Below are 26,751 nucleotides of genomic sequence, written 5' to 3' on the forward strand. Positions count from 1 at the left end.
AGAGATATCAGTTTAAAGGGGTATGCCACACTTTCCAGATATTTATTGGTAAAAAGCCTGAAAACCATGCATAATTTTTATTCTAATTTGACGCAGTGCTTTGTTTTGGCCTATCTCATTAAATCCCTGAAAATTACACTAATATTTCTGTTTGCAATGTAACAAAATGTGACAAAGTTGAGGGTTGGGAGCTTGTTTGCAGAGGTATGCACCTCCTTTATTGACAGCCACCGCAAAAGATGCGCTGTTTTCCGGGAAAACATAGAAGGAAGGAGACTCATGTGACACCCAGTTGTGGAGTAAAAGGAGGAGCACGGCCTGACGAGTGGAAACACATGCTGCAGACCACCAAGAGCCAACGCAAAGATGCTGATCGAGGTGCAAATCTGCTGGAACTCCAGAAGGACAGAGAGAAGCAGGGATGATGCAAACAGGAGAAACAAGGACAGCTAGAGACACGTGGACTTCTGGAGCTTGCATTCAAATCCCTTGTTGGGCAAAGGTGTCTCGGTTTCCTTTCGGATGTGCTTTCAAGTCTGTAAATATGAGGGACACGCTATCTCAACTAGACACCAAAGATGCTTGCTTTTACATTTGTAATGTCAGCAGGACTCTGATTTCATGCCGCTAGGAACGTTTTAGCACAAATGTTCACACTTTTTATGGGTCTACCCTTATGCTAAAGGTTCTTCAGCTTTTAAAGTTTGAACAAATATAATTTACCATGCTTTGGTTGTTTTACGACAGTAATTGAATGTTCAACACAGTAGTATAGATGATACATATAAAACTAGCTAGAAAATGGTGCAGACTGAAACAGATGTTTTGGCAGAAATCTAATAAAAACATAACCTCTCATGGGAATGACATGACAACACAGATACTGGTATCGGAGTCAGACCGATGGCCCCAAGGGCAGCAACACAAGATTTCAGCAGCTGTATGCAACGTATCCCCTGAAAGCAGCCAAACACTCGAGCCATCAGGAGCTATTTGATCCAAACTTTCTCTGTCACGTACCGTACTTCAGATATACAGACAACTAGAAATTGCTAAGTTATCACTTAAACACACAGATTAACAATTCTGCATGTAATTTCTGGTTTGCTTACCAGATGCACTGCGTCAAATTAAGTCAATTTCAGGACTGTAAGAGAGAAGACAAGAGGAAGTCTGGAGTGTGTCAGGGTGAAAATGAGGATGGTTAAGATGTATGCAGAGCTGGTATGCATCCTGAAATGCCATCCAACTTGTAAACAAGTGGGGAAATAATGATCTGTTTACAATCTGGCATGCTTGTTTTATCTATCCTAGCTACCCCACCTTTCCTCATTTACCCGTCTCTTTTTAAGCCCATGTCAGCTTTTTTTTCTTCTCACGCAGAAGCACCGTGGCAGGTGACTGGCATGTTGATGCGATCTAACCCTCCTTGCACCACTCAACCTCTCTTTTGCTTACTCTGCCCCCCATCTGTCAAGCTGTCATCGGCCTCAACCAGTCGACCTTGTTAGAGCCCCCACAGGCACTCTCCCCAGAGCAAGCGTAGCCCCGATATGTCAAGGGGGGATGATGAGTGTGTCCCTCTTAAGCCAAGCAGCCAGAGAACGGGAGCTAGCGACAGGGCTGTTGTCCCAAACGTCAGGAGTATGTGTGGCAATATTTATATTGGTCAAGTCCACAGAAGCCGATGAGATCAGGTTTCCGTCCTGCAGCAGCTCTAACGGCCCCAGTGAAAATGAGCTTCTCCACACGAAAGGTTTCTGAGACAAAAGGTCAGAAACTATGACCTTAAACTTGCTTTCATCATTACATGAATTGTCACCTGAAAAGCTCGGAGGATGGCTTATTGTGACATTTATGGCAGTTTAAACACGTCATTAAAAGAAGGACACAAAATCTCATTGCAGCCATTAGAAGCAGCCATGAGGTTCATTGTTACTCTGGAAGAGTTGCAGAGATCCACAGCTCAGGTGGCAGAATTTGCTGACAGGACAAATGAAAGTTGTGAACTTCAAAATCTGACCTTTATGGAAGAGCAGCAATAAGTCCCATTTGCAGGTTGCCACAAGCCATGTAGAGCGTACAGCAAACATGTACAAGGTGTTCTGGTCAGATGAGAAAAAATAGAACTTTTTTACCCACATCCAAAACACGATGTCGGGAAACTAATACTGCACAGAGATCCACACCATTTTAAACGGTGATTCATAGTGGTGGCTGCAACTTGCTGTGTAGGTGCTTTTCTTCAGCAGGGACAGCGAAGCTGGGTACGGATGATGGGAAGATGAGAGAGCCAAATAGATGTGAAACCAAAAAAAAAACTGGAAGAGGCCGCAAAAAATTTAAGACTGTGACAAATTTCACCTTTCAGCAGGAGAACGACACTAAACACACAGCCAGAGCTGCAACAAATTGATTCAGATCAAAGAATATGTGTGTGTTAGGGTGATTAAATTAAGACTTGACGTTCACATTTACTCTTCATCCAGTCTAACTGACCTTGTACTATTTTGGATAGAAGAATGTACAAACATGTCTGAAAGTCCAAAGCTGGTAGATATAATTGTAGCAAAAGGTGGTTCTACGAATCATTGATTCAGGCAAGCAAATCACAAATGCACACCTCACTTTTTCAGCACTATTTCCTGTCACTTCACAATTCTGAACTACTTTGTGTTGGTCTATCACATAAAATATATTGACACTTGTGGATGTTACGTGACAAAATTTGAAAGCTTTCAAGCAGTATAAATACAGTGCCTTGCGAAAGTATTCGGCCCCCTTGAACCTTTCAAACTTTTGCCACATTTCAGGCTTCAAACATAAAGATATAAAATTCAAATTTTTTGTGAAGAATCAACAACAAGTGGGACACAATCGTGAAGTGGAAAGAAATTTATTGGATGTGTCAAACTTTTTTAACAAATAAAAAACTTAAAAGTGGGGCGTGCAATATTATTCGGCCCCTTTACTTTCAGTGCAGCAAACTCACTCCAGAAGTTCAGTGAGGATCTCTGAATGATCCAATGTTGTCCCAAATGACTGATGATGATAAATAGAATCCACCTGTGTGTAATCAAGTCTCCGTATAAATGTACCTGCTCTGTGATAGTCTCAGGGTTCTGTTCAAAGTGCAGAGAGCATCATGAAAACCAAGGAACACACCAGGGAGGTCCGAGATACTGTTGTGGAGAAGTTTAAAGCCGGATTTGGATACAAAAAGATTTCCCGAGCTTTAAACATCCCAAGGAGCATCATGCAAGCAATCATATTGAAATGGGAGTATCAGACCACTACAAATCTACCAAGACCCGGCCGTCCCTCTAAACTTTCATCTCGAACAAGGAGAAGACTGATCAGAGATGCAGCCAAGAGGCCCATGATCACTCTGGATGAACTGCAGAGATCTACAGCTGAGGTGGGAGAGTCTGTCCATAGGACAACAATCAGTTGTACACTGCACAAATCTGGGCTTTATGGAAGAGTGGCAAGAAGAAAGCCATTTCTCAAAGATATCCATAAAAAGTCTCATTTAAAGTTTGCCACAAGCCACCTGGGAGACACACCAAACATGTGGAAGAAGGTGCTCTGGTCTGATGAAACCAAAATCAAACTCTTTGGCCACAATGCAAAACGATATGTTTGGTTTAAAAGCAACACAGCTCATCACCCTGAACACACCATCCCCACTGTCACACATGGTGGTGGCAGCATCATGGTTTGGGCCTGCTTTTCGTCAGCAGGGACAGGGAAGATGGTCAAAATTGATGGGAAGATGGATGGGGCCAAATACAGGACCATTCTGGAAGACAACCTGTTGGAGTCTGCAAGAGACCTGAGACTGGGACGGAGATTTATCTTCCAACAAGACAATGATCCAAAACATAAAGCCAAATCTACAATGAAATGGTTCACAAGTAAACGTATCCAGGTGTTGGAATGGCCAAGTCAAAGTCCAGACTTGAATCCAATCAAGAATCTGTGGAAAGAGCTGAAGACTGCCGTTCATGAACGCTCTCCATCCAACCTCACTGAGCTCCAGCTGTTTTGCAAGGAAGAATGGGCAAGAATTTCAGTCTCTCGATGTGCAAAACTGATAGAGACAAACCCCAAGAGACTTGCAGCTGTAATTGCCGCAAAGGGTGGCGCCAGAAAGTAGTAACGCAAGGGGGCCGAATAATATTGCACGCCTCACTTTTCAGTTTTTTATTTGTTCAAAAAGTTTGGCACATCCAATAAATTTCATTGCACTTCACAATTGTGTCCCACTTGTTGTTGATTCTTCACAAAAAATTAGAATTTTATATCTTTATGTTTGAAGCCTGAAATGTGGCAAAAGGTTGAAAAGTTCAAGGGGGCCGAATACTTTCGCAAGGCACTGTACTTTCACCAAGCTCTGAAGATAAAATCAAAATGTCTCTACCACTACAGCTGCTCAAAGGTTTACTTTTGCACGTAACTGTACCATGTTTATTTGTACATTGAGGATGAGGACATTCCAGGAGGCTTGAGCTGGTGACAGAGAAACTTATGACCCAATAATAAAGTGTCTTACTCTCCTATTACACTATGCAGACGCTCAGTCTGCACTGATAATGATTCAGTACACCTTGCCATGCCCGATGCTTGGAGAGGCTTTAGATCATGGCAGCCCAGCCACTTTTTGATTAATTTAGCTAATAATTATTTAACCACATTGTGGCACTCTACGCTAAATTTTTCACCCTTAATCCGAATTCACACGTAATTTATGCAACAGGTTTCCATCATAAGCAACAAAAGTGGTTCATATACGTGACACTACCAGATGTTTTACAAAATAGGATTAATTTCTTTTTCTTTTTTTTTTTTGTTGCTTTATATATTGTTTAGACCCACTGGAAACATGCTTTAAGATACCTCAACATTCGTAGCAAGATTGGAAATAGATTCCCACAGCAACTATAGAATATTCCAGTTAGCCAAATTCAACAAAGTAAAATACAGCAGATCTTAAATTAATTAATGTGTTAATGGGTCATTCACTAGTACACTGGGGTTCTGGTAATGTGTGTAAAGTCTAAACATGCAAAATGTGCCATAAAATGAAAAACGCAATGTTTTGAACTTCTTCTGCAAAAACCAGGACACATGTAGCATGTTTGTGTGCATTCTCTGCTTGCAAAGACGTCGTGAACACAGCCTAAATCCTGTAATAATTACAGTGTGATTCTTTTTTGTCTCTTTCCTTCTAAAACAGGGTGCAACTGGAAGTTGCAGGACTAATGAAAATGAATTGATTAGCCCAAAAGCAAAATTTCATTTCAATGTGCATTGCTCCACCTGCTGTTTATGCAAAGTATTGCAGAAAATAGACAAGTATTTGGGTTTTATGCTTTTCCACAGAATATGAAATATATTATGGTTTATTTTTTATACATTTCTTTTTATACAAAATCCTTTTTTAGTTAAATATTTGTTTATTTCAATTCTATGTCTTTACAAATAAATACAGTCAAAAAAAGTCAACAATGACATGCACAGAACATTTAATTTAAAAGAAAGTTGTTGCTAAAATGTGGCATGAAGTCAATGAAGAAAGAATGCACAAATAGTTTTATGACTGGATATACAACACTGGATTGTGCAAAAGATAAAATATAAGCATTTGGTATCAGAATATCCTAACTTTATTCTGCAGCAGAATAATGAGCTCAGGAATATGGTCAAATTTGCCTTCTGCTGATCCCTATAACTTAGTTCACTTCAAACAGTTTCAGTGCTGTTACAATGGGCTGAATGCCACTCAGAAAGAACGAAGACATTTCTCCAAAGCAGCATAAAAAGCCAGATTACAGCATGCAAACACACTGAGGGACATAGACCTTTGCTTACATGCCCTGTGGACCGATGAAGCAGAAATGTAAGTATTTGGCCATAATGACCATTGTTATATCTGGAGGAAACAGGAGGAGGCTTGCAAACCTGAGAACAGCAAAGCAACTGTGGCAGCCTCATGTTGTTGGAAGGAAAGAGTGGTGCTCTTCACAAAATTTATGGCATCATAGATCATGTGACAATATTGAGGTAACATCTCAGGAAATCAGCTAGGAAGTTAAAGAATGGGCACAAATTAGTCTTGTAAATGGACAATGGCCTACAATCCTAACCCAGTTAAACCAGCTCTGTCCAGAGGAGTGAGCCACAGCAAACTACTATAAAAAGCTGGAAGCAAATCCAAAATATTTGATCAAGTTCATACAATTTAAAACCCAATTCTACCAAAACCAAAGACATTTATTTGAATTATGCATTATAAATACATTTTGAAAGTATACATTTGAGTTATGTGAGAATTTAGTCCAATTTCTCCTTAATCGGGATGTGATAGTTTTATAGATTAAGCAGCAAATATAATGTAATATTTTTATTGCCCCATGGTACTTAAATAAATAAACTACTCATATCTTTGAAAGTATTCATTTTCAAAAAAACACTTACAGCAAACTACTATAAGCTGGAAGCACATCCAAAATATTTCATACAATTCATACAATTTAAAACCCAATTCTACAAAAATCAGACATTTTGCATTACTAATACATTTTGAAAAAATGCATTTGAGTTATGTGAGAATTTAGTCAAATTTGTCCTTTATCAGGATGTGATAGTTTTATAGATTAAGCAGCAAATATAATGTAATATTTATATTGCACCTTGGTACTTAAATAAATAAACTACTCATATCTTTGAAAGCATTCACTTTTCAAAAAACTGCCAAAACCATATTAGGCTGAACAAATGAAAAAATAAAATAATAATAAAATTTTTATATGACTGTAGTGCAAAGATTTTGAAAACACGATTTCTGTGATGGAAAGTAGGAGGAGGAAGAAAATGAAGAGGAGGAGGGTGCAGGAGATGGAAGGAGGGGAAAGTAGAGAAGACAAAAGATCCGTAAAAACAGAAAGCAGTTGTGGAGGACAGCAAAAGTTGTGAGTACAAGTTCATTATTTTTCCAACAACATTATTTTCACATTATGTAGAAGGTACACACTCAGGAACATCAGTACACTTCCAAAAACGCTGACTGGAGGAAGTTTCCATCTGATCAGAAAGTTACAGGAGAACGTTTGTCTAGTTACATGTTTTACAGACATGTAAGTTGTCCAATTTATAATTAACTGCAATGTTAAAAAATGTTAAGAGAAAAAAAAACATGGGTCTTTAACAACCAAATTCATGCAGAGAAATTAGTTTGTAACAGAAATTTCAAGTTCAGATTGGCCAGTATTGATTGTAAAGTTGGGAAGCAGTGACATGTTTTCTGGAAAGAAAGAAAGCTGGGAAAGAATGTGAGACTGCAGGAGAGGAGGGGTGGAGGGGCGCTTAAGCAGGGCACACAAAAGAAAAAAAAATCACATTCTTTGGAGAGGACTCACATTTTGGACTCCACAGTTCCTCTGACACATCGCACATGGAATGATGCTAGGCAGGAGAGGAGGGAGGGAGCAAGATCAAGGAGTCAGGCGGCAAAGGAAAAACACATTTACAGAGGTGAGGTCTTTTCCTTAGCTGTTCCGCTGCTACTTTATCAAGCTGTTTACAAGCCTCCCATAAATACCAGATTAAATAAATGTAGGAAAATGACATCAGGTACTTTTATAGCAACGATAACTTCCTAAAACATTGCTCTCTGCAACACATCTGTGTTTTTCGCCAAAGGAAAACCTTCAAGGAAAACATTACTGTGGCTCAGAATGTGGGGAGCATTCACACAAGACTGGGATTGGAGGAAACATAAACAGCATAGTGAGGATATTGAGTAGTTCCACCATGTGAAATCATCCTGCCTCTTTTCCTCTTCCTCCAGCTTGTAAAGCTCACCTCTCACAAGTTGAAGGAATGGGCAGCTTCCCAGCGGTCCTGCTCCTCTGCGTTTTCCACGGTAATCTCTGCCAAAATGAACACACAAATCATCCTTTTTAATTATGGCTGAGTCAATGCATGTTTGTTTTTGCATCCTGCAAAACATTCCCCTCCTCTGGTTTCTGTTCCACAGCGCTCACAGCTGTAGTCCAAGCCCAGCAGACCGGTAACGATCGTTTCCTCATAAGTCACACTCTTGATCAGCACAAGTGAAATCTCTGAGCTGTAGGATGTTTTCCCAGTATAATCCTGTTTTTGTTTCTTGTTTCCAGAGCCACCTGGAGATACTCCATTACCATCTAGTAAGTGACTGCATGTTGGGAGGTGGCCTCTGATCTCTCCTCTGAGCCAATATCAAACCTAGCACTTGTTGCAAAGATCATTTAAGTCAGTTTATTATGAAACTAACTCCTCTTCGATCTGAACAACAAAAAATCTCCTCAGTGGGTTCCAGTCAGATTTTTGTTGACACCACCACACTGAGACTGCAGTGGTACAAGCTTAAAAAGATGCATCCAAACCCTGCCTTGGTATTACCTGGATTTCAGAAATGTATTTGAGACATAGTAACACACTGATTGGTAGACTGAAAATGGTTTGCCTTTTCTGAGTTTTCATTCTTGCATTTAAACCCCTACAAAATAAGACCTGCCATCACCTGACTATAGAGGGCCCAGACCTTAGTGCCAGAACCTTGTTCCCTGCTAATAAAGAAACTCACTAAATCTATTAAACGTACATATAGTGAGCTGGTGAGACTGCCTGGTACTGTGCTAAATGTGTCCCTAACCCATAGGCAATTTTAAATCTGAGTGACAAAAAAAAAACAAAAATCACATGCAGAGCTCCTCAAGGCTTTATTCTTGGGGCACTTTTATTTAATACCTACAAGGTCCCTATTGCTTAGATAATGGAGTATTACATCTCTTCCCATATGCTGATGAGAGACAACATTATATTTCTGTGACCATAACATCAAAATATTAATGGGTCAGGGTTTTGTTTAGCTTAATACAGTCATTGTTTTTGGCCCCAAAAACAAAAGGTTAGAGATCTCAACTAGATTCAGTGAGGTCAACAACTAGGCAAAATTAATCATGCAGTTTCCATTTGCATAGCTTTGTTAGAAACTTTTGTAACATGTTGTGTACATCTGTTGTTGTAACAATACGCCAGAAACCAATGTGTCAATATGGACTCAGACCTGATCATCAGTCAAATACCCTCTTAAAAACATTACCAGAATTAAGAGTTTTCTCATGCAGAAAAAATAGTGCATGGTTTTATTTAAAATTCTAAAAAAGCAACTAGATCATCCAAAATCTTGCTGACAGAGTCCTGACAAATAACACAAAAAAATATCATACCAATGCTTTAATCACAGAGACCAGAGATTTGAACACTCAGTGTTCACAGGGTCAGAAATAAACAAAGGGAGGCAACGTTTAGTTTTTATGCTCCTCAGCTCTGGAACTATCTACCTAAAAACCTGACGAGCAGAAACTGTTGGCTCCTATAAATCAGGACTAAAACATAATTCTTTACTGAAGCTTTCCAGTAGAAACCAGAGATTATTTTATAGGTTCATTTTATTGTTTGATATTTATCGGTTTAAAACTTCTATTTACAGTTTATCTTTTTATGTTATGCTTAAATGTTTCTATTGTTTTCATTTAAATTGACTCTGCTTCTTCATTTTCCTGTAAAACACTGTCAGTTACCTTAAAAATGAAAAGTGCTAGATACATTTATTTAAAACTTTTATTTAAATTGAAACTTTGCTGCACATTATTGTCTGACTTACAGGTCCTTCTCAAAATATTAGCATATTGTGATAAAGTTCATTATTTTCCATAATGTCATGATGAAAATTTAACATTCATATATTTTAGATTCATTGCACACTAACTGAAATATTTCAGGTCTTTTATTGTCTTAATACGGATGATTTTGGCATACAGCTCATGAAAACCCAAAATTCCTATCTCACAAAATTAGCATATCATTAAAAGGGTCTCTAAACGAGCTATGAACCTAATCATCTGAATCAACGAGTTAACTCTAAACACCTGCAAAAGATTCCTGAGGCCTTTAAAACTCCCAGCCTGGTTCATCACTCAAAACCCCAATCATGGGTAAGACTGCCGACCTGACTGCTGTCCAGAAGGCCACTATTGACACCCTCAAGCAAGAGGGTAAGACACAGAAAGACATTTCTGAACAAATAGGCTGTTCCCAGAGTGCTGTATCAAGGCACCTCAGTGGGAAGTCTGTGGGAAGGAAAAAGTGTGGCAGAAAACGCTGCACAACGAGAAGAGGTGACCGGACCCTGAGGAAGATTGTGGAGAAGGGCCGATTCCAGACCTTGGGGGACCTGCGGAAGCAGTGGACTGAGTCTGGTGTAGAAAGATCCAGAGCCACCGTGCACAGGCGTGTGCAGGAAATGGGCTACAGGTGCCGCATTCCCCAGGTCAAGCCACTTTTGAACCAGAAACAGCGGCAGAAGCGCCTGACCTGGGCTACAGAGAAGCAGCACTGGACTGTTGCTCAGTGGTCCAAAGTACTTTTTTCGGATGAAAGCAAATTCTGCATGTCATTCGGAAATCAAGGTGCCAGAGTCTGGAGGAAGACTGGGGAGAAGGAAATGCCAAAATGCCAGAAGTCCAGTGTCAAGTACCCACAGTCAGTGATGGTCTGGGGTGCCGTGTCAGCTGCTGGTGTTGGTCCACTGTGTTTTATCAAGGGCAGGGTCAATGCAGCTAGCTATCAGGAGATTTTGGAGCACTTCATGCTTCCATCTGCTGAAAAGCTTTATGGAGATGAAGATTTCATTTTTCAGCACGACCTGGCACCTGCTCACAGTGCCAAAACCACTGGTAAATGGTTTACTGACCATGGTATCACTGTGCTCAATTGGCCTGCCAACTCTCCTGACCTGAACCCCATAGAGAATCTGTGGGATATTGTGAAGAGAACGTTGAGAGACTCAAGACCCAACACTCTGGATGAGCTAAAGGCCGCTATCGAAGCATCCTGGGCCTCCATAAGACCTCAGCAGTGCCACAGGCTGATTGCCTCCATGCCACGCCGCATTGAAGCAGTCATTTCTGCCAAAGGATTCCCGACCAAGTATTGAGTGCATAACTGTACATGATTATTTGAAGGTTGACATTTTTTGTATTAAAAACACTTTTCTTTTATTGGTCGGATGAAATATGCTAATTTTGTGAGATAGGAATTTTGAGTTTTCATGAGCTGTATGCCAAAATCATCCGTATTAAGACAATAAAAGACCTGAAATATTTCAGTTAGTGTGCAATGAATCTAAAATATATGAATGTTAAATTTTCATCATGACATTATGGAAAATAATGAACTTTATCACAATATGCTAATATTTTGAGAAGGACCTGTATATGCTTTCTGTTGTCTGCGCAGACTGCAGGGAGGAGATGTATCCTTGCACCAGGATGTACTCAGTTCACAGACCCATCAAGAAGTGTCTCGGCAGACTTTGTCTCTACAGGTGACCTGAAACCTTTATAGAGGTCTTCTTGGGTCATCACTAATTTCTTTATATCTGGTTTGTATGGACCCAGACGTATTTCTTCTTACTGTGACCCTTCTCCAAGTTTTTTTTTCAATTTACTCTGAGTTGTGAAATGCTCAGAAATAAAAAGCCTGCTAATATCAAGAGATCAACCAGTGCGGTGTCTGTATGAGACAACTAGGAGCCTTTCACTGAGACAGGTTTCTGTTGGATCTAAGAAAAATAGGCATCAATGAACTTGTCACACTCTCAGGTTCTGCATCGCATCTTTTTGTTTTGTCAAAGTTTTTGTAGACAAACGTGAAAAAGCAGCTAAACTTAAAAGAAAAGTTTTGAAACCCCATGGCTGAAGTCTAGACAACTCTTTAAAACCACTTTAAAAGATTACAAGAAAATCTGATGTGTGGAAGCTAATTGTAAACATATTAGTGGAGGTGTAAACGTTTTCCCAAGTACAAAATACAAAATCCACGCCCACACTGTGTTTGCAGGAAACTGAAAAAACTTGTCATGAAAGCATTTGCTTTGGTTCTGTCTCAGTCTTTGGGGTGACCCAGTTTGTCACCTGCAACTGCAACTAGATGTTTTCTTCTAACTGTTGCACTCATTTTCATGTTCAAGAAACCAGTTGGATATGATCTGAGCTTTATAATATAATACATTATCCTGCTGGAAGTAGCCATCAGGAGATAGGTACACTGTTGTCATTAAAAGCATGGACATAGTCAGCAATATTAATCAGATAAGCTGACTTGTTTAAACGATGCTCAATTGGATTTTAGGAGTCCTAACTTGGGCCAGTTTCTCCCATATCATTATACCACCACCAGCAGCCTGAACGGCCTCTTTTGCAGTTTTCCATAAGCCATGTAGATGAACAGGCAAGATGGATGTCTTCTGCTGCTGCAGCCAATCAGCTTCAAAAGTTGACATGTTGGGCGTGCAGAGATGGTATTCTGCACGCCTTGGTTTTCACAAGTGGTCATTTGAGCAACAGTTGCACCCCCTTTCTTTCCCATTCTGATGTTCAGCTGAACTCCAGCAAGATGTCTTCACCATACTAGATGCCTAAATGCATTAATTTGCTGATTTGTTAACAAGCAATTGAACAGGTGTTCCTAACAAAGTGGCTGGTGAGTGTTGTTTAAAATATAAGATTATAGGGTTATATTTATATTTGTTTTAAAGGTTTCCTTTTCTACAGCTAGGCATATTTTAATCTAATCATGTAATTTCCAGCTGCGGGCAAATCTTTGTTTGACACTTTTCTAACATAATGCTGTGTGTTCATGCTTTATTCTGTCGCTGATACAGCCTTCCACGCGTTTATGTGATCAACAACGAGATCTGCATGCGGACGGTGTGCCAGCAAGACGAATATCTGAAAGGTGAGGCAGTTTTCATTTAAAGGATGAAAATGGGGAGGGAAAGAAATTAAAAGGGATGAAAGGAAGGATGTTAGTGGGAAGAAAAAAAAAGATAAAACAAAGGGAGGTTGCAAACAAGGATGGAAGGGCTGTAGGAAGGATAGAAGGAAGGAATGAAGAAAAATAATGGAAAGAGTGGCATAAAGAAGAAAGGTAATAAAAAAGGAAGAAATTATAATGGAAGGGGGAAATGAAGGAATGAAAATGATAAATGGAAGCAAAGAAGAATAAAGAAAATAATAAATTAAGGAAGAAATGAAGGATGCAAAGAAAGAATGAAAGATGGCAACAACAGAGTTAGAACACAAGGTTAGAAGGACAGAAGTAATTAAGAAAGACAAGGACGAAAAGTAGGGCACAAAAAAGGGAGAAAGGAAGGACAAGAGAACACCTAGAGATAAAAAGAAAAGGTCACAAAAATGGAAAAAGACAAAATGGAGAGAGAGAGAGAGAGAGAGAGAGAGAGAGAGACAGAGAAGAAAGAAAGTGCACAAGGAAAAAAGAAACTGAAACATGGATGAAAATGAGGGAGGGAGGGATGGAAGGAGGGACAGGAGAAATAATGGCCGAAAGGAGGACAAATGGAAGGCAAGAAAGGAAAGACAGGCAGAATTAAAGGTGTTAGGATACAAGGAAGGAAGGAATTACTAAGGGCACAAAGAAGAAAAAATGATGTAGGGATGGGGACAGGACACAAGTAAACGAAAAAGAAACAAAAATAACTTTTTACAAAAAGACAGGAAATAACCCTGGACATGTTTTTCAAATGTTTTCTTTTCCATACTTATTCAGACCTTGAAAACATTGAAAAAAAAATGACATATTATTCCAGACTTTTCAAGGAACCCTTTCCTATTTTGTAGAGCAGTACCCACTATATAAAAACCTGTCTTGTTTTGTTTTGAACAGCTGAACTGTGCAGAGAGCTGTCTGGGTGGCCCAAACGTATTGCAAGGTCTTCTTCTGGGAAGCGTTGCCGCAGTCTTCGGAACGGCGCCAAAACCTGGGCAAACAAGGCCTGATGTGGCCCAGATAGGTGATTTTATCCATCAGCGTGGAGGTGCAATCGGGGGTAGTTCCAAAACCAATCCATGGCTCAGCAGCTGCTGGATCTCCTTTTCTCTCTCACACACGGTCATGTGTGCTCATTCATGTCTTTATTCATGTATCAACCTTTTTATTGTCTGTAAATACTAAAGTTGTGCTCGTTTCATGAGTGCTTAGGGACTTCCATGGTTTATGATCCATTTAAGGTACTGCAGTAATGTGCCGATAGCAGCACTGAGTCATTTTATGTTAGACAAAAAAACAAAACAAAAACGTAAAACTTGTGACTGTAAAGGTACTTTTACAATTCAGTATTATGAACACCAGTTTAAACAATAAAACAAAAAAAACGGATTTTTGAGCAATTTATTTTATTTTGTTCACTTAAGAAAAGAATGGCATTGTTATAACTGTTTTCATTTTTCTCCTTTGCATGTTCATTTGTATACACTTTACGGTTTAAACATCAAATAACATTTAGGATAAATACATATAATTTAAGACAATAAACAAAGACATTTATGGTGTGCTCCAGTCAACACCCATCACCACGCCACTTGTCAGTGCACATCAGACACAACACGTGTGATATCAGTGAAACATAGTCCAGCTCTTGATACATAATTTCCTACAGACACAGATTAGCTCTGTTCCTTGTTCTGTTTGTCTGCAGCATAAAATACTTTTATATTTCAATACAGAATTAACACACTGTAGATAAATCCTTGTTCAGACTTACTGAACCAGGCAGAATCAGACCTGCTCAATGAGCTCCAGAGAGGTCATGACCCAAATGACTCAAAAGTCACAGCTTAAACAGCTGTGCTGAATGGAGATGACATAATGTTAAAAAAAATAATCTCTCTTTCCCCTCGAGGCGAAGATAAAAGTATCTGTCGCCGCTTCCATCCAGCACTTCCATATGTCCTGATTCATGGTTAAAACAACACATTCCTACTTGAGTTAGTGTTAAACAGCTGCGCGGCCGCAAGAGTGGAGCAGAAAGCGCAGAAGAGCCCAACCGCTTCGTAAATCAGTGGCGGACCGACAAACTTCTCTCAAGTGAACCCATTCTGCGGTGAATATCACAATAATCTCAATCCGACATTAGAAGACCGCGGCGCTGGATCCACACTTTATAAATTCATAACTACACAGACAGAGTCAACTGTCAGCCAGTGCATATATTCAGTCTCACAGCTGGAGAGCTGGAAAAAAGTGAAGCTCAGTACATTAAAGGCAAAACCACCTAAAACGACTATAGACACCATAACATTTAAAGCAAAATGTCTCTGTACAGAAGGTTACTTCAGTTAATTAGATGTTGATATGCCTTCCTTGATATTCCTATTATGTTTACTCTATGAAACAGCAGAAAAGCTTTTGGAAGTACAAGGAGGGAAAGCGAGAATATATCGAGCAGAGGAATCTGCTGAAACGGCCTGCTTAAGACTGCAGCGAGGATTTCAGGACCAAACCAAACCAAACCACAGGGGGGTGACCCTGCTCAGCAGGGAGAGATATGGGACCCCAGACTGGGGAAAATGAATTTGTAAAAAGTGCTGCATAATTTTAAAACAGGGCAAAGAGCAGAACAAGTGTTGTCTCACTTCAGGGTCACAGAGTCAAAGTCTCCCCACAGGTCATTGTTGGCTGTAGATGTCGGGTTGGATGGAGCCACTGAGTTGGAGTTACTAGAGTCAAGATCTAGCAAGCAACCTGATAGTTTAAAAGACAATAAAATAGACATTAGCAACAAAACAAGCTACTTTTTCTGTCCTTTACCTGACTAGTTTCAGAATAGGTTGTCATGGAGAAGCACAAGGTCTGGACAGGAAATGACCACAAGAGCAGCAAAACACTAGAGAAAATCTTTGAAAGACCTTCAGAAAGATTGGAGGAATGATGATAAACACCTTTTTAAAAGATTACAGAAACATCTGGCTTCTTGGGAAGGAAAGGGTGATTTATATTTTGGTGAAAAAACTGCTTTCACAAGCAGTGCTTAGCAAAAAAATGTAAAAACATTTTGAACTTTTTTCATCACCTTATAACTACAACCGAAATATGTTATTAGGATTGTATATGACAGCCCAACAAAAGTGCATAAAAGTGAGGTAGAAGGAAAAGGTTTCCATTTCTTTTTAAAGAACAAAAAATCTGTAAAGCATGAATTTCTATTCAAAGACATTTACTCCGATACCCCTAAATGAAATCCAGTGCAACCCACTGCATGTAGAAATCAACATCATCGTCAGTTCAGTATAAATCCAGCTGTTCTGTAAAGGCTTTAAAATGTCTGTTAAAGAACATTAGTGAACAAACATCATGAAGACCAAGGAACACATCAGATAGGTCAGGGGGATAGATGTGGAGATGTTTAAAGCAGATTATAAAACAATATTCCAAACTTTGTACATATCTTGGAGGACTGTTCAATGCATCACTTGAAAATGGAAACAGTGTGGCACAACTGCAGTCCAACTAAGACAAGGAGAGCATTAATCGGAGAAGCAGCTAAGAGGCCCCACGCTACCTCTGGGGAAGCTACAGAGATCCACTGCTCAGGTAGGTGAATCTGTTTACAGGATAGCTATTAGTTGTGCAATCCACAAATACAGAGGAGTGACAAGAAGAAAACTACCGTTGAAAGAAATCCATAAATTCAGTTTGCTGTTTGCCAAAAGTCACGTAGGGGATACAGCAAAACATCTGGAAGAATGTGCACTGGTCAGATTAGACCAAAACTGTGTGGCAGATCACCCTGAACGCACCATCCCCATAATGAAACACGGTGGGGGCAGAATCATGCTGTGGGGAGGCCTATCTTCACCAGAGAAAGGGTAGCTGGTCAGGGTTAAATATAGGGCAATCCTGACAGAAAACCCATTAGAGGCTGCAAAAGACTTGAAACTGGCTTGAAACCCTAAACATACACCATAGTCATGTGTAACAACGGCCCAGTTAAAGGCCTGACTTTGAGCCATTTCACAAAGAGCAATCAGCAAAAAATGTATTCTTTACATGTCCAAAGCTGGACATACCACAAAAAGACTTTGCAGCTGTAGTTGCAGAGGAAGGTGTTTTTAGAGAAGTACTGACCTAGGGGTGCTAAATAGAAATGCCTGCCACACTTTTTAGATTTTTAAAAGAACGTTGAAAATCATGCATCACAAGTATCCATCACTTTTTGTTGGTCTATCAAACAAAAGATGTTCCAAAAACACATCGGAGTGTTTTTTACAGGACAAAATATGAAAATGTTCAATGGGCATGAATACTTCCTCTGTATTTAACCACTCACCTCAAGGGTTTCTGCTCCGTAAATGACCGCAGTTTAAAGTCCTGAACTTTGAAGATCCCAAAACCTTTAGCCGCCGCCCAAACACAACCTAGATAAACCCAACTTTGAAACTCAGAGGCAATTAGTCTCTGCACTTGCAAAGTTTTCCACTTTATTCTGGCAATACCACACACGCCATATTATAAGCTGTTTTCTTGGGCCCGAAATCTTTGATAGGGAAAAGTTCCTCGGGGTTCTGTTGAATGTTTCAAATGTTTTGAACACCAAAACCAAAATTCCACTGGCTTTAATTACATTCAGATGGCTGCAGAAATCTCTAAGGAGATGCATCTTTAAATCTTGGCACATCAAACCAGAGAATAAAGCTTTGACTGGAAACTGTGGTTTTGGTACCGATGCAGCTGTGCTTCAAAAGACCCGAACACATGCGACAGGCAACACTACTTATTGAATTCAGATCCTAACATTTTACAATTTATTTATTTATTTATTGGCCTTTTTGGTAGGTACTCCTGTGGGTTAACGCATAAACTAATCACTATGGTAACCATAAAGGATGAAGGTACAAGTGATCCACAACAAAATATAGGTTTTATAACCTGCTGTAATTTAAAGAGCTACGCCCATTTATATAATACCATATACCTCTACTTCATTTGGGTAACATTTACTTTTATTATAAACATATACGGTAAATGTGATGACAGGACACCACAGAATAAAATGTAAGTTTTTGGTTATTTATTTGCCTTTACATAAAACCCCCACACTTTTTGGCAACCCTGGTAAAGATGTGTAAAAAGTCTTAAGATCCTAACGTTAATTTGTGAAAATGTATTTATTGGTAAAAATAAACCCGCATGAGGAAGCATTTGTTTTTGTTTTTTTTGTCCTTCCTGGTCTCCCCACCCTGTCTTCTCTTTCTCTCCTCCTTGCCTTCTTTGTTTCTTTCTAACTGTTGCAGCCTCTTCCTTGCTGCCTAAGACAGATGTAGTCTATTGCACATTGAAATTTAAAAAGTCAATTATTTAACAGAAGGAGTATAATTTGAATCCCCTTTTTGTAGAGCAAATCTGCTCAAACACAGTAAGGACACCACACCCACTATATTGTTTAAGCCAGGAATCAGTAACCTTTAAAGTCTATTGAGCCATTTTTTAACCCTGTTCCCTCTAAATAATGATTTATTTTACACCAGACACACCTAGAGTGTTTTTATGTAGCAAAGTTAACTCTGTAGGCTTTTCTTGGTAAGCCGTCCACCCAACCAGTAGGTAGTGGTTATGCAGACAGTGTTTAATGGTTGTAATGGATTTGTGACCACATGGCACCACTCTTTGCTGTTGTTCTCCAGCAGCGAGCTTTAGAGATTCCAGTTTTAAACTCTTAAATTGTTCCTCTGACTGTAAATATGGGCAAGTTAAGGCCGGTAGTCCTAGTTCACTCATAAACACATAAAACAAGTTAAATAGAAATATAAAGAATGCATTAGGCACATTGATATTATAGGAGTTTTTGGGAATGCCAATAACAATTATTTGCCAACACTGGATTTTTTTCCCCCCACTAAATAAATGTACAGCTTGGATTTTTTTAAATACATTTTTCAGTGTCAGATTTTACTTCAGGTATAAAAGAAAATGGTAAGTTAAGATGTTTTACTTCATCTTTACCAGGGGTGCTGGGAATTGTGGAGGTAATTGTGTATAGATTTATAAAGGAGCGTAAATACCTACCAGTGTCGGTTCCCCCTGCCGTTGTCTGCGTGTTCAGATTGGTAGCTCTGGATGAAGGTGGTGGGGCCAGCTTGCCCCCAGGCGGAGGAGGAAGGAAACCGAGGCCTCCTGAACTCTGTGGACGAGACCGGTCTTTTTTCTTCGATTGCTAAATAATGACAGGATTCATGGATGGTGTTACTGTTGGTTCAAAGGGGGAAACATTTCTATAAAGCATCAGTTTTTTGAAAAGAAAAAACAATAAAAACTAAATACCACTGTAAACACAGTTTTGACATTTCAAACGTAACTATAATGCATAAAAAAGGTACCCCGATGTTTAGAGTGATGGTTTGGCCCTCTTTGAAGCCCAGATCAAGTTTAGGAGCAGAGTCTGGAGCCTGAGCCTGTTTGGTAAACTCGTTTTCTTGTTTTACCCACCTAAGGAACACAAGAAAAGAAGGGCAGAACGGCCAAAATAACATAACTAAAAATAGAAATAATTTACAACTCAACTGGTTACAGTTCACATTGTTGAGCTGCGGCCTACTTGAAGTGGTCCTGAAGAGCCACATTGAAGTCAAATGCATCACCACGGTCTCCAAACCCGATGCCTATGAACGCACTGCGGCCTTCCCGAAGATAAAGGTGGATGCAAATATTAAGAGTAGAAGATCACAAACAAAAAGATAGAGGGCAAAAGATTACATTCAATGTGTATAAAATGTGGACACACACTCAGATTTAACATAAGATAAAGTGTTTTCAACACTCTGCGTCTGATATTTGACCTTAAAGTTATAGATGTTTACTCTAAACCTTTGAATTAAACTGTTAATGTGTTGTTTGTAACCTCTGATTTGCAATGTGTCATTAAGTCAGAAGAGATTGTAGCCATGGTAACTGTAGCTCAAGTACATTATGAAACACAGACATGGTGAGTATGGAGGACCTCATTGAACTTGCAACGCTTCAACGAGTGAGAAAAAGGAAGTTAATTCACAGGGGCCACCCACATTTCTTTTACCCTTTATATCTTTTATAAATTAAACCATTAAATTATTGTTCTCAATTCATTCATCACTTGCTTGTTTATAGTATGAAACAAATACTTTGTTAAAGTGTCTTTTGATTCAGTCTTGCCATTCCCTCTGCTTGAGTTCAAACATGTAATGAATTGTATAGAATCTGATTACGTGAAGCAAAGTCCAGCAGCACCTAGTAGTTCTATTTCATCCCTACTGACCGCCAGAGGGCACTGAATGTTCCCTTCGCACATGCGCAGTTCGAGTAAATATACCAACAGAGTCCCACCTGTGACACACCGGATGACCAGAGGCTATATATGCCTTCGTCATCCGAGGCTCTGTTCCTACAGAATTTTCTTGCGGAAGCAAGGATTCTGAGTGACAGAGAATCTCTGGCGGTCATCCGGGATTCATAGAACCGTAGTTACATACGTAACTTTCGTTTTTCCAGCAAATTTTCTATTGTTCCCTGCTTTAAACCTATAGTTTGCAGTGAGGTTACATTGGATCAGATGGATGTCAATGTGTAAAGGTAGGAGAAGGATCCAAAATAAAAAATCTTCTACAGCATTACAAAGTAAATGAATGGCACAGTAAAGATTCATTGCTAGACAAAATCCTTTTATCTAAAGAAAATGTCCTGGGCCACCAAAAATCGGCCAAAACCTTGAGGCCAAATGTTTTGAATGTGTTGGTCTTAAAAGTAACAAACTTGAGCTTTTGTGCCCCAATTCTAAAAAGGCATATTTGCCACACAAAAAGCACCAAGCACCAACAAAAGAACACCATACTGACCGTGAAACTGTGGTGGCAGCATCATGCTGTGGGGTTAGTTTTTTTTAGAGGGAACTAGGTTTTTTTAAATCAGTGTTGACCTAAAACCTTAAGGCACTTGCTAGAAAGCTGAAGATGAGGAGAATTTTTTTTATTTTGGCATCACAATGAGTCAAACCATGCATTCACATCAACAAAAAACTGTTTTAGTAGAAGAAAAGCATATATTTGGAATAGCTTAGCCAGAGCCCAGGACTAAATCTGACACAAAATAAAGAACTGTGGGCAACCTGAGAAGGCAGTGGACCACAGATGTTCTCCTGGTCTTATAGATCCGGGGAACTTTTTCAAGGTAGAGTGGACAAATCTTACCAAGCCAAGATGTGGAATATCATAAGACTCCTAGAATAGAGGACTGAATGTTGACTTTAAATCAAAAGGTGCTGTAAAAAAGCATTAGTTTCAGGTTGTGAACACTTTCAGTATGTAACCAAGATAATTACCCCTGCACACATTTTTTTCTTATTTTTCTCCCAAGTATATTTATTTGTTTTTTTAAGTTCCGTAAAAGTGGAACATTTTTTTTAAGAATCTATCCTTGTCTTGTTTTTAAGTCCCAAACATCTGTCTCTTTAACACGGGTCTGTACACTTCACTTTAAGATCCACTTCATGTATTTTTACTGACCTATTCAGCCAATTAGGTTTAAGGTATAAGCACAGTTAGTGTGCGAAAGGAAAAGGGCGTTTTGTGAGTTATGGCATACAAATAAATATTTTAACATGTAAGTTGGTCAAAAAAGAGAGAAAGGAGGAACAGCTGTGTTGATGTCAGTATTTTTCCCTTGTTTTGATGTACTTCTTGTTTGCACACAAACTCTGGAGAATTTCTGCAATAATTTACACGCTTTGAGTTCACAGACCTTATTTTCTAAAATTATAAGATGGTTCAAATATTTATAGACTTGAGATAAACAGTTTACGCACCATTGTCATCCTGGATCCGCAGCACAAAGTAACGGCTTGAGTCACTGACTGTTTCTACTGTAATGCCAGGGTACTCCTCCACCGGCGCTTGGGCAAACAGCTCCCCTGTGGGGTCACAAAGAAAACGTGTGAGGAGGTGTAGCTCAACCTTTATGGGACAATGAGATGCAAACAAAAAGAGACTGATGTAACTAACCATGTCTTGTAAGAGCATTCATACACCTTTGAACTTCATAGTCTTCATAGATTTTATGTGATAGACCAACACAAAGTAGTGTATGAATATGAGATAAAAGTGGTAGACAAGGGATACATGGTTTTCTGCGTTTTTACAAAAACAAGTCTGAAAAATGTGCCATGTATCTGTATTCAACCCTCTTTACTCTGATACTCCTAAATAAAATAAAATCCTTTACAACAAACTGCCTTGAGAGGTCACCTAAACAGAAAAAAAGTCAAGCTAATCTCAGTATAAATCCATCCATCTACAAAGGCCTCCGATGTGTATTATAGAACATCAGTGAACAAACAGTTTCATGAAGATCAAGAAACACAGCAGGTACAAATATGTGAAGATGTTTAAAGCAGGGCTAGGTTATGAAACAATATCCCAAACTTTGATCATCTCCCAGGTCACTGTTCAGTCCATCTTCTGAAAAGGGAAAGCGTATGGTGCAACTGCAAACCTACCAAGACATGGCTACCTAAACTGACAGGCTAGGCAAGGAGAGCATTAACCAGAGAAGCAGCCAAGAGGGTTGTTCTTCCAGCTGGAGAACAACCCTAAACATCAGAATCAGAATCAGCTTTATTGCCAAGTTCGTGCATACAAACAAGGAATTTGACTCCGGTACACTTTGCTCTTTTGTTCTGTTTTTGCATTACAGAATATACAAATTTACAATTTACAATGTACAATATACACATAAATAATAAAAAGGTGCATTTGCAACATCTGTATGCTGTTGTTTTGTCCTCTATTGAATGTTCATCAGAGAAACAGCCTGGGGGAAGAAACTGTCTCTGTGGTGGCTGGTTTTAGTGAACAGTGCTCTGTAGCGGCGGCCTGAAGGTAAAGCTTTGAACAGTTTATGTGCAGGGTGTGTGGGGTCTGCAGAGATTTTAGCAGCTCTTTTCCTGACCCTTGACCTGTATAAGTCCTGGATGGAGGGAAGGTCAGCCCTGATTATTCTCTCTGCAGTCCTGATTATTTGTTGCAGTCTGGACCTGTCCTGTTTTGTGGATGAGCCAAACCACACTGAGATGGATGAAGACAGGACAGATTGAATGATGGCAGTGTAGAAGATGACCAGCAGCTCCTGTGGAAGGTTGTACTTCTTGAGTTGCCTCAGGAAGTACAGTCTCTGCTGGGTCTTCTTTCGAACAGTGTCTATGTGTGAAGACCATCTCAGGTCCTCAGAGATGGTGGTTCCTAAGAACCTGAAGTGGTCCACGGCCGATACAGTGTTGTTGAGGATGGTGAGGGGGGTGTATATGGGTGGTGTTCTCCGAAAGTCCACCACCATTTCCACAGTCTTGAGTGGGTTCAACATAAACATATAGCCTGTACTACAATGGAGGGGTTTAGATCAAAGCATATTCATGTGATAGAATGGCGTAGTCAAAGGCCAGACCCAGTACTATGTAGCAAGATTGCGAAATGTTAAAAGAAGCTTTGCATACAATCAGACTGAGTCTGAGCTATTTTTAAAAGACTGGGCAAAAATGTCAGTCTCTAGATGTGCAAACCTTATAGAGATGTACCCCAACAGACTGCTGTAACTGCTGCCAAAGGTGGTTCAACAAACTATGGACTCAGGAAGTCTGAATACATATGCAGGCCACAGCTTGCAGATTTTTATTTGTAGAAAATGTTGAAAACCCATGTATCCTTTTCCTTCCACTTTACAATTACGCACTACCTTGTGTTGACCTATCACATAAAATCCCAAAACATTACAATACAGGAAGTGGTTGTAACTATGTAAAGGTATAAATACCTTTGCGTAGCACTGCAAACATCAGAGATATATGAAGATAAGGCTTTTATTTATTTATTATTTCAGCACAAACCACTTGCTTGGGCACAGACTGGGTAACCTTGGATTAGATGAGTAATCGAGAGCAGGTGGTGAAGCAGAAGACTATACACAGTGATTTACAGCTGTGGCAGTAAACAACAGCGCTGTCCTGTCTGCTTTTCTCTGCTTACCGGACACTTTGTCCTCCAATTTCACATAGGCGACTTTGCCTCGAGCTGTCACACGCATGCGTCCCGTCCAATCAGGAGCATCCAGCTTCCAATCAGCAGCCCTGAGACACACAGGGAGTCAGTAGGATGCAGGTAGGCACAGAAGACTATTATGATTCATCCCACTTACAGCATCCACGTATTTTCTGAGTAAGCTATGCATCAGACTGACTTTTTTTTTTTTTTTTTCTGACACAGGCTAAAATATTACATATACAGCCTTGGTCACAGTGGTCACCCATGAGTTTCTCACTGGACCCAGACATACACTAATGTTTGCAAGGGGTGATGCGACTCTGAAGCAGCTGTTTGGGGGTTGGCTTACACACCAGTAAGTAAAATATGAGGTAAATAACTCACTGTCGGCCTGCTTAACGTGAAGACATAATCAATTCTGGCCGCATTGTTCAGCTGGAGCATCCAAACTTAACCCAGAGGCTTTGTTAAAAAAGTCCTTGAGGCAGAATATTCTTCCAGATGCTTTGCCTAAAAGGCCAGAAAGGCTACATTTAAGTCCATTCACAAAATTAAATGTTAGCATTGGTGAAAAATACTACCCATCGGCCATCCCTTTTTAATTTAAAAACACAAACTAGTCTCAGTTGCTAAGATAAGACGTGTCCCATCTTCGGATTTAACAGTTATGGTTCGGTTGTGACCTTGTAAACACATAAAAACGACAAAAACCAACTAGCACACCAACTATGACCTCCATATTAATCCCGTCAGGCTGTTCGAACTACGACATCTCCTCTTTAAGGATGCAGCTAACGGATGCTCTCCCTCCCAGCCGCCTCACCTGACAGCCCGGTTAGATGCTCTCGGAGGGATACGGTAAACGTTCACTTCGGGTTTGACACACAGAATCGACTCGTAGTCGAACTGACCCTCGGACGCCATCTTGACTGTTACACAGTTCGCCGGTGGTGGTTGTTGTTGTGGTGGTGATGACGGTGATTGTCCGTTCAGCGCTAACGGCGGCGTAACCGTAATAGAAGGCGTAGCTGCGCACAAAAATTAACGGCGAAACCGCGCCACTTCTGCCGTAGCGGAGGTGCGTTATTTTAGGCAAGGCAAGCTGAGGTGGGTAGAGTACCCAAAAACCTGCATTTAAAAGTAGCATTACTTCACAATATTTGTACTCAAGTGCAAGAAGTAGTCATCCAAGAAGTTACTCAAGTAAGGGTATATAATATTTGGTAAAAATACCGAGAAAACAAGTAAAATAATGACAATATAACAAATTCAGGCAAATAAAACATCTCCAAATCTATTTTTCACAACATAAGCCTATTGAACCCAATGCTTACAGTAGGTGATGTATAATAATATATAAATGTTAGAACAGTGCTTCCAGTAACAATGTTTACTAATATTCATTTGACCTCCAAATTGAACATCAGGCCTCAGCAGATAGAAAATAACAGAACAATGAAGCTTGTGTATAAACAAGAAGTCTCACTTTAACATAAACTCTGTGTGTGTGTGGGTGGGTGTGTGATGCATTTTTCTGGTGCTTGTTCTTCATTCAGTGAAGTAACTAGAGGTGGGTAGAGTAGCCAGAAATTGTACTCAAGAGTAGAGTTACTTTAAAATAATATTACTCAAGTAGAAATAAAAAGTATGGTGCAGAAAATTACTCCTAAAAGTTACTCAAGTAAATGTACCTTGTTACTCTGAAAACAACCGTATTTATATACAGTACCGACCAAAAGTTTGGACACACCTTCTCATTCAAAGAGTTTTCTTTATTTTCATGACTATGAATATTGTAGCTTCACACTGAAGGCATCAAAACTATGAATTAACGGTTTGCCCCCCAGTCTTTCCCTCCCCATCCCCAGACACCTCCCTCTGCCAGCTCCATCACAATACCACTCATGGAGGGACTTGGGGTGCGGGTGCGCCATCGGAGTGCCGCAAGGGTTTTCCATCTCTGCGGTCTCATGGCAGCCTGTCCCCCAATTTTATTGTACAACTTAGACACTCTCACTTATAACATTTTCATGACATTCTCATGTAGGGTCTTGGGGGTGGGCGCACTCAATGGCATCAGGAGGGAAGGATATCCTAGTAGCCTAACCTCTGGTGCCTGCGCTCACCTCTAAGGATATAATTGCATGTAGACATTGAGGGTTCAGAGTGGCGGGGGGGGGGTCGTTGCAGTGGCAGTGATGTAGTGTTTTTTGTTGCTGAGGGGGGCGTGGTGGGGTCACTGGCCCTGGGTGCCTGCCGCTGGCCAGGGACCTCTGGGTGGATGAGTTTGTCCCATCAGGCTGTGGGGTCGGGGGTCCGGTTGTGGGTGCGGTGCTGGGTGGGGTCTGCCCTGTTGCGCCGGTGGGTGGGGGTGGCACTGCGCAGGGCCCTTGCCTTGCCATTGCGGCGCGCTGTGTGGTGGGAGAGCGGGGTGTGGCGGGGGTTCTTAGAGCGGGGCTGTGTGTGGAGCTTGCGCTGTGTGGGTGTGGCTTCATTGGCTTCTCGGCCACGGAGTTCACCTGTGGGGGTGTGCCCCTGTGGGGGTGGGGATTCGTGCCGTTTGGGTTCGGGGGGATGTGTTCGATATCGGTGTCCGTGTTGGGGGTGGCCCTGTGGGGAGGTTCTTGTTCTTGTTGGGGTTCACTGGGGGTGGGAGACTCATGGGGTTGAGATCAGGTCTCGTTGGGGGGTCGGGACTGCTCTGTCCTGGGGCGGCTATGGTCGGCGGGTTGCTTTGGGCATTGTGGACCCCTCTTTTGTACATAGCCCCCTCTCCGGAGGTGGA

At 40.4% G+C, this 26,751-nt stretch overlaps 2 protein-coding genes across 2 annotated transcripts; one reads left to right on the plus strand and one right to left on the minus strand.

Annotated features, from left to right (window-relative positions):
- Positions 1-6,958: 6,958 nt before the first annotated feature.
- Positions 6,959-14,286, plus strand: mfap5 (microfibril associated protein 5). The gene is made up of 8 exons (XM_047361063.1): positions 6,959-6,974; positions 7,438-7,536; positions 7,853-7,927; positions 8,042-8,074; positions 8,181-8,210; positions 11,347-11,434; positions 12,773-12,846; positions 13,795-14,286. Exons 3-8 carry the CDS (start codon positions 7,885-7,887, stop codon positions 13,905-13,907), a joined length of 381 nt encoding a protein of 126 aa, XP_047217019.1. The 5' UTR covers positions 6,959-6,974; positions 7,438-7,536; positions 7,853-7,884; the 3' UTR covers positions 13,908-14,286.
- Positions 14,285-24,968, minus strand: LOC124865716 (adaptin ear-binding coat-associated protein 1-like). The gene is made up of 7 exons (XM_047361061.1): positions 24,790-24,968; positions 23,952-24,052; positions 21,740-21,844; positions 19,502-19,583; positions 19,284-19,392; positions 18,973-19,120; positions 14,285-15,651 (listed from the first exon to the last, which is right to left on the minus strand). The coding sequence occupies exons 1-7, from the start codon at positions 24,888-24,890 to the stop codon at positions 15,539-15,541; spliced, it is 759 nt and encodes a 252-aa protein (XP_047217017.1). The 5' UTR covers positions 24,891-24,968; the 3' UTR covers positions 14,285-15,538.
- Positions 24,969-26,751: the final 1,783 nt, after the last annotated feature.

The sequence above is a fragment of the Girardinichthys multiradiatus genome, chromosome 3 (assembly GCF_021462225.1).
Source record: "Girardinichthys multiradiatus isolate DD_20200921_A chromosome 3, DD_fGirMul_XY1, whole genome shotgun sequence".
In the NCBI taxonomy this organism is placed as follows: domain Eukaryota; kingdom Metazoa; phylum Chordata; class Actinopteri; order Cyprinodontiformes; family Goodeidae; genus Girardinichthys; species Girardinichthys multiradiatus.